Source organism: Semicossyphus pulcher, unplaced genomic scaffold (genome assembly GCF_022749685.1).
Source record: "Semicossyphus pulcher isolate SPU_LCO1_2020_fin unplaced genomic scaffold, fSemPul1.0.p SCAF_19, whole genome shotgun sequence".
Classification (NCBI taxonomy): Eukaryota; Metazoa; Chordata; class Actinopteri; order Labriformes; family Labridae; genus Semicossyphus; species Semicossyphus pulcher.
The window spans coordinates 508,897-526,273 of NW_027211692.1; the positions used below are offsets into that span (position 1 = coordinate 508,897).

General features: G+C 42.5%; 1 protein-coding gene across 1 annotated transcript; it reads left to right on the forward strand.

Annotated features, from left to right (window-relative positions):
* On the forward strand, positions 1-15,076 carry abcf3 (ATP-binding cassette, sub-family F (GCN20), member 3). The gene is made up of 21 exons (XM_069668035.1): positions 1-79; positions 1,293-1,440; positions 3,696-3,772; positions 3,887-3,942; positions 4,378-4,475; positions 4,624-4,746; positions 4,977-5,243; positions 5,833-5,913; positions 8,959-9,018; positions 9,175-9,231; positions 9,381-9,403; positions 11,598-11,653; positions 11,752-11,952; positions 12,084-12,160; positions 12,362-12,406; positions 12,877-13,009; positions 13,280-13,368; positions 13,535-13,626; positions 13,898-14,030; positions 14,106-14,193; positions 14,550-15,076. Exons 1-21 carry the CDS (start codon positions 7-9, stop codon positions 14,706-14,708), a joined length of 2,136 nt encoding a protein of 711 aa, XP_069524136.1. The 5' UTR covers positions 1-6; the 3' UTR covers positions 14,709-15,076.
* The last annotated feature ends 2,301 nt before the right edge of the window (positions 15,077-17,377 follow it).

A 17,377-nucleotide genomic window follows, 5' to 3' on the forward strand; every position in this document is an offset into this window, starting at 1 on the left:
GGTATCATGGCGACGTACGTGGACATCCTGAAGAGCGAGTTTCCTGAGATCGACACTGAGCTTTTCGACTACATCACAGGTGAGAGGACGGGGATAGAGCGAAACTGTGACGGGGACAGAGCCGCTCTGTGCCAGGGACTGAGCCGCCGTGTGCCGGGTTTAGGGCCGCGGTGTGCCGGGCCGGCGGAGCGGTACGAACCGCACTTTCCTCTGCCTGTTAGTCGGGCAGCCGCTGCTCTTAGCTACAGAGCTAATGGGCTAGGCTAACCGGGCTAGGGGGAGACACCGGTAAGCATGGCGTGGCTCCGTGAGGTTATGTTAGCTAGACTTAAAACCTTGTTAGTTTGAGGTTTATAGTCCGGATTGACTGGACCAAACCCCGAACACTGACCCGCAGGAATAGAGGAGGTGTCATAGAAAGTATTACAGAGTGTTATGGAATAACTACCACAGTACAACAGGAAGTATTACCATGAAGTGTATTGGAGTTTATATGAAGGGAAATATGCTATTTTTAACACCTGTATAACACTGTAAAGTTCATTAGAGATGTTTATAAAACGATAAAGTTCTGTCTGTGCTCAGGGACTCTTTCAATGAGTCATGTAGCCTAACAGCAGCATTCAGTTGTACAGTGGTAGTTTATTCGTCATTACAAAAGTGGAGACCAACTGGGTAAAGGAAACTCACAGTATGTGCTTCAGCGGATGTCAGATGATTTTGGATGTATGACACATTAACTGTAAATCATGTTGACCCATAGAATGAATTTAATTCAGATTTAATGTTACAGCAAGACAAAGTTGATTTTGTCTGATTTTGTGTTTTAAATTGAGTTCAGATCCAGCATAATAATTGAGGTTGTAACACAAAAACACAAATAAACGAACCAATCGAGGCAGCAGTAGATCAGCAGCTCCTGTGTTCTGTGAGGTAAAAGTACTGTTTTTATCGATGGAGTCTGGTGTCTTAGAAGCGAGCGATGTAACGTCTGTTTGTGGTTAAAAAAAACCATCTTCCTCTGAAACATAAAGGTGCATCTCTGTAGGGATCATTTCTGTAATGGTTTCAGACGCTTATAATAACAAGATTTTTAATTACTTTTCAATTGCTGTATTTACATTTTTGTAGACCTCCATTATTTGAGCTAATGTTTTGCAGATGACACACAGAAAACTAACCAGGTTAGGGTAGCTCTAGATCATGGTTTAAATCTTGAACTCAGGATTTGTGTGTGTGTGTGTGTGTGTGTGTGTGTGTGTGCGCGCACACGCACTTTACGTGTGTCTCAGGTGTTTTAGACAGTGGTGGAGCAGATTTTGAGGATGGAGAGGAGGTATATGAAGCCATCGGAGGAGTCCTGCAGGAGGTGTCTGCTGACAGTAAAAATGAGGACGACATCAGAGATATCTGCCTTCAGATGTTCAACACTCTGCAGCTGTAAGAAAGTCTTCTATGAGTCATTTTAACATTCACACTCGGATATACCAAAGAAAAAGTCTTTGAATGCAACACAGAGCTGCAGGAAAGTTTCAGGATCACTGCATCCAAAACCTGTTTTTATTATACATCATCCGTCTTTAGACGTCAGAAAACAATGTAAAAGATGTTCATTACAGCAAATCCCACAGAAATTCAGAAATAACACATGTTCACTTTATTAAAAACAGGAATAACACACGTTCACTGCATTGTAAATAGTAATAACACATGTTCACTGTGTTGTAAACAGGAATAACATGTGTTCACTGTGTTGTAAACAGGAATAACACATGTTCACTGTTGTAAACAGGAATAACACATGTTCACTGCATTGTAAACAATAATAACACGTGTTCACTGTGTTGTAAACAGGAATAACACGTGTTCACTGTGTTGTAAACAGGAATAACACATGTTCACTGTGTTGTAAACAGGAATAACACGTGTTCACTGTGTTGTAAACAGGAATAACGTGTTCACTGCGTTGTAAACAGGAATAACACATGTTCACTGTTGTAAACAGGAATAACACATGTTCACTGTGGTGTAAACAGAAATAACACGTGTTCACTGCGTTGTAAACAGGAATAACACATGTTTACTTTATTAAAAACAGTATTATCACGTGTTCACTGTGTTGTAAACAGGAATAACACGTGTTCACTGCGTTGTAAACAGGAATAACATGTGTTCACTGCGTTGTAACAGGAAATAACACGTGTTCACTGTGTTGTAAACAGGAAATAACACGTTTTCACTGTGTTGTAAACAGGAATAACACGTGTTCACTGTGTTGTAAACAGGAATAACACGTGTTCACTGCGTTGTAAACAGGAATAACACGTGTTCACTGCGTTGTAAACAGGAATAACACGTGTTCACTGCGTTGCAAACACATGTTCACTGTGCTGTAAACAGGAATAACACGTGTTCACTGCGTTGTAAACAGGAATAACACGTGTTCACTGCGTTGTAACAGGAAATAACACGTGTTCACTGCGTTGAAAACAGGAATAGCACGCGTTCTCTGTGTTGTAAACAGGAATAACACGTGTTCACTGCGTTGTAAACAGGAATAACATGTGTTCACTGCGTTGTAACAGGAAATAACACGTGTTCACTGTGTTGTAAACAGGAAATAACACGTTTTCACTGTGTTGTAAACAGGAATAACACGTGTTCACTGTGTTGTAAACAGGAATAACACGTGTTCACTGCGTTGTAAACAGGAATAACATGTGTTCACTGCGTTGTAACAGGAAATAACACGTGTTCACTGTGTTGTAAACAGGAAATAACACGTTTTCACTGTGTTGTAAACAGGAATAACACGTGTTCACTGTGTTGTAAACAGGAATAACACGTGTTCACTGCGTTGTAAACAGGAATAACACGTGTTCACTGCGTTGTAAACAGGAATAACACGTGTTCACTGCGTTGTAAACAGGAATAACACGTGTTCACTGCGTTGCAAACACATGTTCACTGTGCTGTAAACAGGAATAACACGTGTTCACTGCGTTGTAAACAGGAATAACACGTGTTCACTGCGTTGTAACAGGAAATAACACGTGTTCACTGCGTTGAAAACAGGAATAGCACGCGTTCTCTGTGTTGTAAACAGGAATAACACGTGTTCACTGTGTTGTAAACAGGAATAACACGTTTTCACCGTGTTGTAAACAGGAATAACACGTGTTCACTGCGTTGTAACAGGAAATAACACGTGTTCACTGCGTTGCAAACAGGAATAACACGTGTTCACTGTGTTGCAAACAGGAATAACACGTGGTCACTGCGTTGTAACATAAAATAACACATGTTCACTGCGTTGTAACAGGAAATAACACGTGTTCACTGTGTTGTAAACAGGAATAACACATGTTCACTTTATTAAAAACGGTAATAACACGTGTTCACTGTGTTGTAAACAGTTATAACACGTGTTCACTGCGTTGTAAACAGGAATAACACGTGGTCACTGCGTTGTAACATAAAATAACACATGTTTACTGCGTTGTAAACAGGAATAACACGTGTTCACTGCATTGTAAACAGGAATAGCACGTGTTCACTGCGTTGTAAACAGGAATAGCACGTGTTCACTGCGTTGTAAACAGGAATAGCACGTGTTCACTGCGTTGTAAACAATAGTAACACTTGTTCACTGCGTTGTAAACATGAATAACACCTTTTCACTGTGTACTTAACAGGAATAACCATCATGGCTCTCAAAAGCAGGTGTTGTTGGACGCTCCCGTGCAGCTCTCTCAGATCTCTGCAGATAATGGTGAGAACTCTGCACACGTTAGAATATTAATGAAGTTCTGTTTAAACACTTTTTACTACATGTTAACTCTAATAATGTTTGACGTTAACATTTCACTGACACGCCTGTCTGCAGTCACAGCAGCAGAAGATGTTCAGGGTATCTGGATGATGAAACGTCCTCAGAACACAGTGAGTCTTTTTCTCTAATTTCATCTAAAAACATGTCAGTGAAGGAGCAGGCTGATTTGACAATACAAATATTGAATATAGCTGGATTTTTATTATTTGTAAAGTTGCATTTCATTTTGATAAAAATGTTATCGTATGTCAATTGTTACTCCGAAATAATTCTAATGATCAGATTTTTAAAAGAATAAAAGACAAAAGAAAACCTTCAAAGTGAGAATATTAACCCGTAAAGACTCTAATCAGGTGACACATACAGACACATTTATTTCACACACACACACAAACATATACAAAAACACACAAGCAAATAAATTACACAAATGAAAGTTATGAGAGTTTTTTGACATGATCGCTGAGCAGGATGTTTTTTTAAAAGTCTCTGATTGGTTGAACATTTATCGTCATTTAACGCATCACTTCCTGTCGTTCCTGAAGACAGTGGATGCTAAGAAACTGGAGAAGGCCGAGGCGAAGCTGAAAGCCAAACACGAACGCAGGAATGAGAAGGACTCTCAGAAGGGCTCTAGTCCGCTGTCAGTACTCACCTTTACACACCTGTACCAGCTGTATATACCTGTAAACATGTCCTCACTTGTTCACACCTGTCCTCACCTGTCTACACCTTTACAGCTCTTCTGTTTTTGTTGTCTCTCAACTGTCGTTCTCTGCTGCCTCTGTCAGAGTCCTGGAGGAGGCGTCGGCCAGTCAGGCCAGCAGTAAGAAGGACAACCGAGTCGACCAATCAGGGAAGAACCGCAGCTACGACATCCGCATCGAGAACTTCGATGTTTCCTTTGGAGAGAGGTGAGCTCAGGCTTCATCCCAACCATCCATCATCAATCAATCAATCCATTAATTAATCAATCAGTCCAATCAATCCCATCAATCCATCAATCCATCAATCCATCAATCCATCCATCCATCCATCAATCAATCATCAATCAATCGGCCATCAATCCATCCACTCAATCAGTCAACCAATCAATACATGAATATGAAGACCTAAACATGTATGTTATTGCATTCTATCTCAGGTGTTTGCTGCAGGGGGCGGAGCTGTCTCTGGCCTCAGGCAGGCGGTACGGTCTGATTGGTCGGAATGGTTTGGGGAAAACGACCCTGTTGAAGATGCTGGCTAGTCGTAACCTCCGTGTCCCGGCTCACATCTCCATCCTCCACGTGGAACAGGAAGTGGCGGGAGATGAGACAGCGGCGCTGCAGAGCGTCCTGGAGAGCGACACGCTGAGGGAGGAGCTGCTGGGCGAGGAGAAGAGGCTGAACGCTCGCATCGCCAACGGAACGTAAGATTCACACCTGATGAAATAACGTGCAGAGGCAGGTTAGACTCCAGCCGTACTCTACCTCAACTCCAGGAGCTGCTTGATTCGGTTCAGTTCAATAAAACTTTATCAGTTCTTGTCAAAGATCAGTCACGTTTTATTTCTGCTTTTATCTTTTGTTCTTAATTCTTGTCTCAGATCAGTGGAGACACGGGGGAGAGGACAGGAAGGAGACACGCTCTGTTAGCTATATAATCGAACTTTATTACTCAGTATATTTAAACAACATGAAGTAGTGTCATTATATTTATTGATCTGTATGTTTAGAGGGCAGTCAGTCACATGATACAAACACAACCATCATTTGAATTCAGAAGTGATCAGACAGAAACGAAAATTAAAATCTGGTCACAAACATCGACCAATGACAGAGCAGGAATCTCTGACATCATCATTGAGGTCAGAGGTGTGGTTATGTTCTGGTCACCAGAAACGTTTCACCTTCATGAGTTGGGTCAGTAGAGTATTTCTAAACACTCCAGTACCCATGAGCCTTAGCGGTGGTTCCTATGGAGACCTCAGACTTCAATCGTTTGTGTGTTTGTCTCAGGGCCGACGGGATGGAGAGCGTCCGACTGTCGGAGATCTATGGCAAGCTGGAGGAGATCGAGGCTGACAAAGCTCCAGCACGGTAACTATAGCAACTGCACAAGATAACGTCCACGTCACTTCAGTGAAAACTACAACTGTACTACTTTAACAACACTCATGATTATAGTGAGATTACTTCACTGCTGATACTGAACTCAGGCTTTAATCACAGAAACGCTGCAACACTTCATTTACATTTTTTACTGTTTCTAATAGTTATCATATAATGTCACAGACCGACATATACATAGACACCGCATGGACTGTGTCAGCCCGTCGCTGTGGTCGCCATATTGGATCAGGCGAGACGGCCTGTAACAGATACACGGTGCATTTGGGAGCTGCGTTTGTTCTGGATTAAAAGCACTACAAGATTTTTATCTCTATGAGTTTCAATGAATCTTATTTATATTCAAGGGTTTAAAGGTTCAGTAGGTAGGATTATTAAAACTAACTTTTGGTCATATTTGCTCAAACTGTCACTTAAGACTACAGTAGTACATGAGAGGGATAATCTGTAAAAAAATCATGTTCCTCTGGCTCCTCCTACTGCTCCTAATGGCTCCTCCTACTGCTCCTAATGGCTCCTCCTACTGCTCCTCTGGCTCCTCCTACTGCTCCTAATGGCTCCTCCTACTGCTCCTAATGGCATTTGTAAGAATCCAACGCTCCCGAAACACAACAACCAATCAGAGCGAGCAGTCTCTCAGGCTGCTGTCAATCACACGCTGCGCAGCACCGCTCCTCCGTGCATGCTCACACGGTCAAGCTCAACTAAACGAGAGTAAACATTTGAGCGGTGGAGAGAGCTACGGGAGCTGAGAGGATAAAAAAGCGATGCTGAGTTAGACAGGTCTGCTCGACAGGTAATTACCCCAGCTTCATTTCTGCTCTATTTGTTTCACATTGCTAAGATGTCTGTGGTTACTGTGACGTTACGTTGGTGTAGCAGTCGGGCTAACGTTAGCTTGTTCCCACTGCTGCTGTTCAGCGTTGTTTCATGGCGGTGTGGCTGAACATGTCTCTGTGAAGTGTCCAGGCAGTGTGACCGTGTCAGCCTTTCTCCTGATAGTTCTGTGTGCCTGTGCTCTCACGGCTAAATGTGCTCATCATCAGTGAGTTGCTGCTCAGTCGGCTCTGTTTTTTACACAGTCTCTGTTAGCAAACTAAGCGCTGCTGGTTCTGCTGAATAGAATTAGCTGTAGATTACCGTCACAGCAGAAACACTGATTTCTGCTGGTTTGATGCTTGTCTGCTTCGATAGTGTTGGTGATGAAATACAACGGCTGTGGTTGTTGTCGTGTCACGTTTCTCACTGGTGTGTCCGCCATGTTGTATATCTGGCTTCTTCAGTTGCCGTGGTTACTAGCCTGCCCGCACATGACAGCCTTCTCTGCACCGCGAGAGAGAGAGGGAGGGACCTGGAGGTTGTGATCTTTCAAATTTTGAAACAAAGTCGGCTCTCTCCTCCATCTTACCTGCTGATCTACATGGTGTAAAAACATTGCTTTTGTCTCCAGTTCATTACGTTTTCAGTAGTTAAGGCTATAATCGCCGTTGTGCACTCATACCTGCCACTTCTGCTTGTCCGTGGGGTCGCTTGAATGTCGTCAGCTTCACGCATGAACTGAAATTCTTACAGGTGGAAAATAATTGTCATAAGGAATTATTTAAAAAAGTGTTTTCAAGCATGGATTTAGCATATATTCCTTGGATAATATTTGTGGCGATGTCCCCATATAATGTTCTTCTGTCTACATCTCCATCATTTTAACCATATCTGGTCACAGCTCGTTCCCTGTACACAGTGCAGGCTGAAGTAGACCTGTCATTGATCACTAAATCACAAAATACAGATTCAATGTGAGACACTGGCTGTCAGTTTTCTTTCTATATATATTTTTTAATAATTTAGAAAAAGTCCAAGTTCTGCTCTTTTCTCCTGCTCCTCTGTCGGCTGACAGGCTCTCCTCAGCCCTCTGTGAGGCCTGTGTTCTCCTGCTTCAAACTGCCTGAAGAGGAAGAAAAAAAATTAAAAACAAACTTGAATAGGTTTAAGTATCTCACAATACAATACACATTTCATCACTACTCCTAACATTCAGAAAGAAAAATAAAGTCATCAAGGTGTTACACTGACTCGCCATCGAACCTCCAGAGTAACTTTTTTCGCCTCGTCCTGAAAAATCATTTTAAACCTCACAGGGTGAAAGTTAACCATCCCATAATCTAAATGTTGTTCCTTTACTTTATTTTTATCAGTGGTTGTGAGTGCCTTAATAAAGAAACCATTAAAATGTTGAAATAAATAATTGTATTTATTTTGCAAGCCCGAAAGCAAACTCTAGAGAAACAAGTCAAACTAAAAGATTTGTGTGCAACATGATTTATGGTATCCAGAGTATGTCTCATATAGCTGTTTATTATTGTTTATTTTACCTCGTAGTACTGCTGTATGTTTAGTTCTGCAGCTGTTAGCTCCGTCGGCCTAACACATCACAGGACACCTAACTTAGCAGCTAGCTATAAGTTAACTAAGGTTAGCTCTCCTACCCGTCATAGTTACCAGTAACTTGCCATTAAAATCGGTTTGGAGAAAAACACCAATATATCTCCGTTATTGGTAATTTAGTTTATACGTTTTCTTGTTAATTCTCTGCCTTCATTGATAGCTTGCTATCACTAAGGTTAGCTCACATCTGACTCTGGGGGACAACAGACAACAGTTACCTGTCTCTCAACATAATGGTATAACAGCCAGATACAACCATAAAACAACTATCAGCCTGTGAAAGGTTATTCCCTGTGATCTTGTTTCGAGTGTGCGGCGGTGTCAGGCATATTTTCCAACCTTGCCGGTCAGAAGCGCTGAGCAGCTGGCTGGAGTTGCCTGATCCAAGATGGCGCTGACGTTGACATATGTTCCAAAGGCCAGTGCGGTGTCTATGTATATATGTGTATGGTCACAGATGCCACCTGAGAGTTAGTCATTGTTTACTGTAGTGCCTTGTTACACCAGCAGGGGGCGCCGATCACACCTTAAACTGATTAACTCCAACTGTTGACATCTGTCTCATCCAATCAGAGCCTCCGTCATCCTCGCTGGGCTTGGATTTTCTCCCAGAATGCAACAACAGACTACAAAGTGAGTCCTCTCTCTAACACACACACACACACATTTTTGTAAAACTTGGGGGGACATGGAGTTTTACAGGTAATCATAATCACAGCATGAACACTCACACTGCTTTGTATGTGTACATTAATGTGTGTGTGTGTGTGTGTGTGTGTGTGTGTGCAGGGAATTTTCAGGAGGATGGAGGATGAGGTTGGCGTTGGCCAGAGCTCTGTTTGCTCGGTGAGTTTCTGTCTCTTACAGTTTGACTGTCAGTCGTCGGCTGTATGACTCAAGTATAAGTTCATGTAGAAGAACCAGTAGGACATCGTGTGAGGCTGCTGACAGACAGCAAGTCCATTCATTTCATTTATCCTATCTGTTTTTACCAGGCCCGACCTGCTGCTGCTGGATGGTGAGTCAGATCTTTCTCATGACACAAGTACTAGGAGGAGGAGGAGGAGCAGTAGCAGAAGAAGGAGGAGTACAAGAATTAGGAGTCAGTAGTAGGAAGAATCAGTATCAGTAGTATCCGATGTATCGGTATAAGTAGTATCGTATCAGTAGTATCGGTATCAGTGGTATCAGTATTATCAGTATCAGTATCATTGGTATCAGTATCAGTGGTATCAGTACTATCAGTATCAGAGGTATCAATATCAATAGTATCAGTATCAGTATCAGTAGTATCGGTATCGGTGGTTTCAGTATCAGTAGTATCAGAGGTATCAGTATCAGTAATATCGGAGGTATCGGTACCTATACCTATCATATTAGTAGTATCAGTGGTATCAGTACTATCGGTATCAGTGGTATCAGTATCAGAGGTATCAGTATTAGTACTATCAGTATCAGTGCTATCGGTATCAGTAGTATCGGTATCATTATCAATAGTATCACTATCAGTAGTATCGGTATCAGTATCAGTAGTATCAGTGGTATCTGTGGTATCAGTAGCATCAGTGGTATCAGTATCAGTAGTATCAGTATTAGTGGTATTAGTATCAGTATCAGTGGTATCAGTATCAGTAGTATCAGTATCAGTAGTATCAGTATCAGTATTAGTGGTATCAGTGTCAGTGGTATCAGTATCAGTATCAATAGTATCAGTGGTATCAGTATCAGTGGTATCAGTATCAGTATCAGTATCAGTGGTATCAGTGGTATCAGTATCAGTGGTATCAGTGGTATCAGTATCAGTGGTATCAGTGGTATCAGTGGTATCAGTATCAGTGGTATCAGTATCAGTATCAGTATTAGTGGTATTAGTATCAGTAGTATCAGTATCAGTGGAATCAGTATCAGTAGTATCAGTATCAGTATTAGTGGTATTAGTATCAGTATCAGTATTAGTGGTATCAGTATCAGTGGTATCAGTATCGGTATCAATAGTATCAGTGGTATCAGTATCAGTGGTATCAGTGGTATCAGTATCAGTATCAGTGGTATCAGTATCAGTATCAGTGGTATCAGTATCAGTAGTATCAGTATCAGTGGTATCAGTGGTATCAGTATCAGTGGTATCAGTATCAGTAGTATCAGTATTAGTGGTATTAGTATCAGTATCAGTATTAGTGGTATCAGTATCAGTGGTATCAGTATCAGTATCAGTATCAATAGTATCAGTGGTATCAGTATCAGTGGTATCAGTATCAGTATCAGTAGTATCAGTATCAGTAGTATCAGTATCAGTGGTATCAGTATCAGTGGAATCAGTATCAGTAGTATCAGTATCAGTGGAATCAGTATCAGTATCAGTGGTATCAGTATCAGTAGTATCAGTATCAGTATTAGTGGTATTAGTATCAGTATCAGTATCAGTAGTATCAGTATCAGTATTAGTGGTATCAGTATCAGTAGTATCAGTATTAGTATTAGTGGTATTAGTATCAGTATCAGTATCAGTAGTATCAGTATCAGTAGTATCAGTATCAGTATTAGTGGTATCAGTATCAGTGGTATCAGTATTAGTGGTATCAGTATCAGTGGTATCAGTATCAGTAGTATCAGTATCAGTGGTATCAGTATCAGTGGAATCAGTATCAGTGGTATCAGTATCAGTAGTATCAGTATCAGTGGAATCAGTATCAGTATCAGTGGAATCAGTATCAGTATCAGTGGAATCAGTATCGGTAGTATCAGTATCAGTATCAGTAGTATCAGTATCAGTGGAGTCAGTATCAGTATCAGTGGAGTCAGTATCAGTAGTATCAGTGTCAGTGGAGTCAGTATCAGTATCAGTAGTATCAGTATCAGTGGAATCAGTATCGGTAGTATCAGTATCAGTATCAGTAGTATCAGGGGTATCAGTATCAGTGGAGTCAGTATCAGTATCAGTAGTATCAGTATCAGTGGAATCAGTATCGGTAGTATCAGTATCAGTATCAGTATCAGTAGTATCAGGGGTATCAGTATCAGTGGAGTCAGTATCAGTATCAGTAGTATCAGTATCAGTGGAGTCAGTATCGGTAGTATCAGTATCAGTATCAGTATCAGTAGTATCAGGGGTATCAGTATCAGTGGAGTCAGTATCAGTATCAGTAGTATCAGTATCAGTGGAGTCAGTATCAGTAGTATCAGTACTCTGATGTTTTCGTCCTGTCTTTCAGAGCCGACCAACATGTTGGATGTCAGAGCCATTCTGTGGTTAGAAAACTACCTGCAGGTCAGAACTTAAGCTCACTTTCACGTTATAATTCCTCATTGAAAACTATGAGAAGGATTAGCCATGAGCTAACAAGTAATAAATATCTCCCTCCACAGACGTGGCAGTCCACCATCCTGGTCGTCTCCCACGACAGAAACTTCCTGAACGCTGTGGTAACAGACATCGTCCACCTGCACACACAGAGGCTCGACAGTTACCGTGGCGATTACGAAAACTTTATTAAAACCAAAGAAGACAGACTGAAGAACCAGCAGAGAGAGTATGACGCCCAGCTGCAGTACAGACAGCACATACAGGTACAATTAGTATAAGAATATAACATTGCTGTTTGATTATAGTATATAGTAACACAGTCTCAAAAAAGTCTCAAGAAATGCAGCTGTTTTCCCAGAATGCACTGCGTCACTGACACTTGTGCTTTCTTCAGGTGTTCATTGACAGATTTCGGTACAACGCTAACAGAGCTGCTCAGGTACAGAGCAAACTTAAAGTGCTGGAGAGGCTGTGAGTATCCATACACCTGGTACACTTGCTCACCTGGTACACACGCTCACCTGGTACACTTGCTCACCTGGTACACACACTCACCTGGTACACACACTTGTGTCTGTGTCACAGTAGTCCACCTGCTCAGACAGGCTCTAGGTGTGTCTGTGTTCTCTACCTGTCTCAGGTATAAATCAGCACCTGTGTTCTTTCCTGCAGACCTGAACTGAAGCCCATTGAAAAAGAGACTGAGGTCACTTTAAGGTAAGGACATTCACCTGTCATACATGAATCACTATGACTGAACAAGTTACAGGTAAAAAGAACACTGAGGTGTTTTTAGATGCATTAGTGGGCTGGATCACAGACAGAGCTCCGAACAGATATTAACAACCTGACTGTGGTCAAGAGCACGTGTTTTAACTTCATGACTGGTGGGTGGGTTGGTTAGTTGGTTGACTGGTTGACTGGTTGGTGGGTTGGTTGGTTGGTGGTTGCCTGGTGGGTTGGTTGGTTGGTTGACTGTTGGGTTGGTTGGTTGGTTGACTGTTGGGTTGGTTGGTTGATTGGTTGACTGTTGGGTTGGTTGGTTGACTGTTGGGTTGGTTGGTTGATTGGTTGACTGTTGGGTTGGTTGGTTGGTTGGTTGACTGTTGGGTGGGTTGGTTGACTGTTGGGTGGGTTGGTTGGTTGGTGGGTTGGTTGACTGATTCAGATGTTGTTTCTTGTCACAGGTTTCCAGATAACTTTGAGAAGTTGTCTCCTCCGATCCTTCAGCTGGATGAGGTCGAGTTTCACTACTCTCCAGACCTGCAGCTCTTCTCTGGACTCAACCTGTCCGCCGACCTCGAATCTCGCATCTGCATCGTACGTGTCATCATCAACGTTAAAATCAACCAATCAGTGAACGCATGTCTGTTAACCTGAAGCGTATCAGTAACTATAAAGTGGATTCTTCCGTACGAGTCCCATCAGCAGAGTTCTGAGTGTGGACTTGAGTGTGATGAGGGTGGAGAACTGTTTCTGTGGAGGTGTTAACATGGATGTGGAATAAATAACTGATCAGAACGATCAGAAAAACACAATCATGACTGTTTTGAGTGTAAAGTTGACGTTTTGTGTTGTGTTTGCTGTCAGGTCGGTGAAAACGGCGCTGGTAAATCCACCATCCTTAAACTGCTGATGGGCGAACTAACACCTGTGAATGGAGTCAGACAAGCTCACAGGTAAGACGAGCAACAGACCAATCAGAGCAAAGCAGAATAACTGTTGCTTTTTATATGGAAGCATTAAACAGCTTCCAGACAAACATGCATACACCCTTCAGGGACCTGTTTGAGGGTTACAGACTTCACAGGGAACCGTTTTGTTTCTGTTTTTATTTCTCATCAGGAATTTGAAGATCGGTTACTTCAGTCAGCATCACGTGGACCAGCTGGACCTGAACGTCTGCTCTGTGGAGCTCCTGCTCAACAAGTTCCCCGGTAACCACAGCAACTACGACAACAACAACTACAACAGTACCACGCACTACGACAAAAACTACATCAACATCTGTAACGGCATACCAAGGCTGTGTTTACTCTTTGATTAGGGAACAATTAACCCTCTGATTAGTTCTGTTCAGAGAACCACTACACATTGATGAGCTGTTTTGGGAATGAGTTACTCTCTAAACAAATGTTTACTCTTTGATGCAGCACAGCAGTCTGTTAGCTTCAGAGGTTCTGATTGGCAGGTGTTTGTGTGTCCCAGGTCGGACGGAGGAGGAGTACCGCCACCAGCTGGGAGGTTACGGTATCACTGGAGAGCTGGCCACGAGGCCGGTGGCCAGTCTGTCGGGGGGACAGAAGAGCCGGGTGGCCTTCGCACAGATGACCATGCCATGGTAGTAGAAAGCTCAGGGTCCAGCTGTTAGTGTTGCCATGGTGATGATGGTGATGATGTCTTTTCTCTCCCTCAGTCCAAACTTCTACATCCTGGACGAGCCGACCAACCACCTGGACATGGAGACCATCGAGGCTCTGGCCAAAGCGCTCAACAAGTTCAAAGTGAGTCAGAGTGGGAGGGGTCAGGATAACACCTGACAAGGTGTACATGTCATGATTCTATTTTCTGCCAGATTCACGAAGCGAGTTTAGTGACTCTCTTTAGAGTGCCGACGTCTCTGCATATATTACCGAGTACAGATATATAGAACTCGTCCACTCATTCATGGCTGCAGTCGAACAGGTGTGTCACAGGTGTCCACCTATTCTCTGAAGAATTAAATACATATATTACACACGTTTGGAAACACGTGGTGTGTAACTGCTCACACTTCAGGTTTCAGTATTCAAACTGTTTTTGCCATGTTTCACCTGTATCTCAGGTGTGTTTCCTCATTGTGTGATGTCATGTGTTTCAGGGCGGAGTCATCCTGGTGTCACATGACGAGCGTCTGATCCGGCTGGTGTGTAAGGAGCTGTGGGTGTGTGAAAATGGTAAAGTTGCACGCATCGACGGCGGCTTCGACGAGTACCGAGACATCCTGCAGGAGCAGTTCAGAAAGGAGGGTTACCTGTGAGGCTCCGCCCACTGCTGACTGACCACACTCACAACTAACATAGCCCCGCCCCCTCCATAACAACACCTGTACAGCAGTCAACCAGCCGTCGGAGCAGAGCGGAGGACGTTTTCTTCTCTGAACTGTCTCACCTGCTGCATCAGGTGATGATCTGCTGCGAGCTGATTGGTCGTATGTGCTGGTGAGGTCACAGTGAACTCTGGAGGAGGAGTCATCCTGAACGATTTGGAGTTTATTTAAAGTCAAACTGTTGAGAGTTTATCGTCACTTTAAACCTTGTTTTGTATCATCACGTCGCAGGTTTGAGGTTTTATCAGTTTTAAAGACCCGACCGCCAAACAACCGAATAAATAAAAACCGTCACATCATGTGTTCAGATGTCTTCATTACTTCGTGTAACTGGTTCATTAAGTTCATCCAGCACAGGCAGAAGTTACTGTCAGATATGTGGACATGTGATGAGACTTGAACACCGCTGCCTCCTGACTTCACTCAGACCGGATACCTGAAAACAAACGATTAGAAAAGTTTGAATCAGTTTCAACATGTCAGAAGAACATTTACACCTGAGGGTAACCGTGAGTCGTTCAGGACCTGGGGCCGGATTCACAGACATATTCTGAAGATAAAACTTTGAAACATTCGTAAGAAAAATAATGTAGGAAGTTTTTATTTTCATTAAGAACAGTATTATTTCGTACAAACTTCTTTATTTTCTTACTTACAAACTTCTTCGATGACGTGAGCTGACGTGTAAATTAGGCCTCGTCTGTCATTATTGACTATAAAGGACCGAAATGTTATTTCAATTTATTAAAAAAAGCATGGGTGGCAATGATTCATTACAGATTATTATAACAATAAAAATAACAATATTTATCTGTCCACTGATTCATAAAATAAAAACGTATGAGCTGTAGTTCATTGATTTAACTAAATAGGTAACTTCAAGTAGAGGAAAACATTCAAACATTAGTTATTGGCTTTGGTTCAAGGCCCTTTAAATGTTAACTGTCACATTTGCTGGCTTAACTTTGGTAGATATGAGATGTACACCAAAAACACTAGTGACATGCTACCGTTCTAAATGAATGTTTAACTAAACACTAGCTACTGTAAGTGAACCTAGTGAAACTGAAATTCGTGAATTGATGTTTAAATGAATGAATGCAGAGGCTCACCTTTTCACTGTCACAATTTGAAGACGCACGTAGTCACCGTTGAGTTGTGAAGAAACTTCAAGGCCCTGGAAACTCGGCTTCAAATAGCAAAAATGCATATATGATGTCAGAGCTGAGTGTGTCACAAAGCATCCACAAAAAGCAACTAGAACATCTTGTTGAGAAACGGCTCGTTTGGCTGTTCACACCATTTCTCAGGACTGTGTAGGCGTGGCAGATCCCATGTTGATTGACACCTGCCAGGGTCCGCCTGTCTGCGTTCTCATGGCAACTGTCAACACAACAATGGCGCATGGGAAAGCAGTGGACTAGGACTTTCAGCCGCAGGGTAGAGTGTGCGCATGTGCACATCATATCAAAACTATTGCTGTCAGGTGATTAAAAAATGAATCTAATTAATTACAGGCTTTGTAATCAAGTGATTTCATTTAATGTCATATATCAATGATTTCTGTGAGAAGCACGTCACATGTAGACTGACCTTCTTTCTAGATGGTTGTGTTTCATTAGGTCACAAAGGTTACGCAATTCAGTCCTCGCGTGAGCCGCGTGTACACGAGGGACATTATTAATGACGTAGCGATCAAAACGATCGATCGTTACCAAATGACATCACTTTTTAGCTTTAGGCTATAAACCGCGACCATCAATATGTTTACCATCGGGACGTGCGGAGTTAGACTGACAATATCTCCTCATTCAGTATGATATTGTGCAGCTCGCTGGAGGGAGATCACCAGGGAGCCGAACGTGTGATACTGAGCGCACAGCTGATAGAGGCACGTGGATCGTTTACACTGCGTGTTAGAACTGCGCATGTATGCCGATGTCAGCGATGCGGAGCGGACCCTCTATTGCCGTTAGAAGTAAACTGGTCCCGCTGTTGTTTATTTGGTTACCAAGACTTCACGAGTTCACTGTTTCAGTGCTCTTCCTCAATGAGGAGAGGATGGACGATCGTTGATTTGCAGCGGAAATCTCCAAAGAGTCGTTCGATTACAACTTCTGAAGCAGCGGCTGCAACAATTCACTACATGTATGTGGCGGAAACACTGCTGCTTCTCCAAGTCCGCCGCATTTACAAAATAAAAGAATGACACGTTGTCATCTCAGATGGTGGATGTGCACCCGGGGACAGCGCACACAGGCATGATGGGAAAAGGTGATCGTTAGGTAACTGCAGCAGGTATGTGCAGAGACGTTCAGGGTGTGTGGACACGAGTTAGCTCAGACTCAGAGAGGAAGCTCGATCACGAGCCGAGAAGTGTTATTGCACCTGTGAGGGCGGGACAACTGCGGTTGATTGGCTCAAGGAAATTTCTGACGTGATAAATATACATAACCACGCCCAGTTTAACCCCAGCGTCAGGGAAGTTAACAAAGAAGGAATGGCAATAACTCGAGTTTGGATGAAAACTAATTTCTAAAACTTTTTAGATGCTTATTAGGATGTACATAAGACCCTTAGTTAGTAGTTAGTAGTTAGCA

Bases quoted from the DNA above. Each gene is read 5' to 3' on its own strand.
- abcf3 (XM_069668035.1), top strand. From the start codon at position 7: ATGGCGACGTACGTGGACATCCTGAAGAGCGAGTTTCCTGAGATCGAC. The intron at 12,161-12,361 runs GTGAGTATCCAT...TCTTTCCTGCAG, and splicing joins CTTAAAGTGCTGGAGAGGCT to ACCTGAACTGAAGCCCATTG. The intron at 13,369-13,534 runs GTAAGACGAGCA...ATTTCTCATCAG, and splicing joins GGAGTCAGACAAGCTCACAG to GAATTTGAAGATCGGTTACT.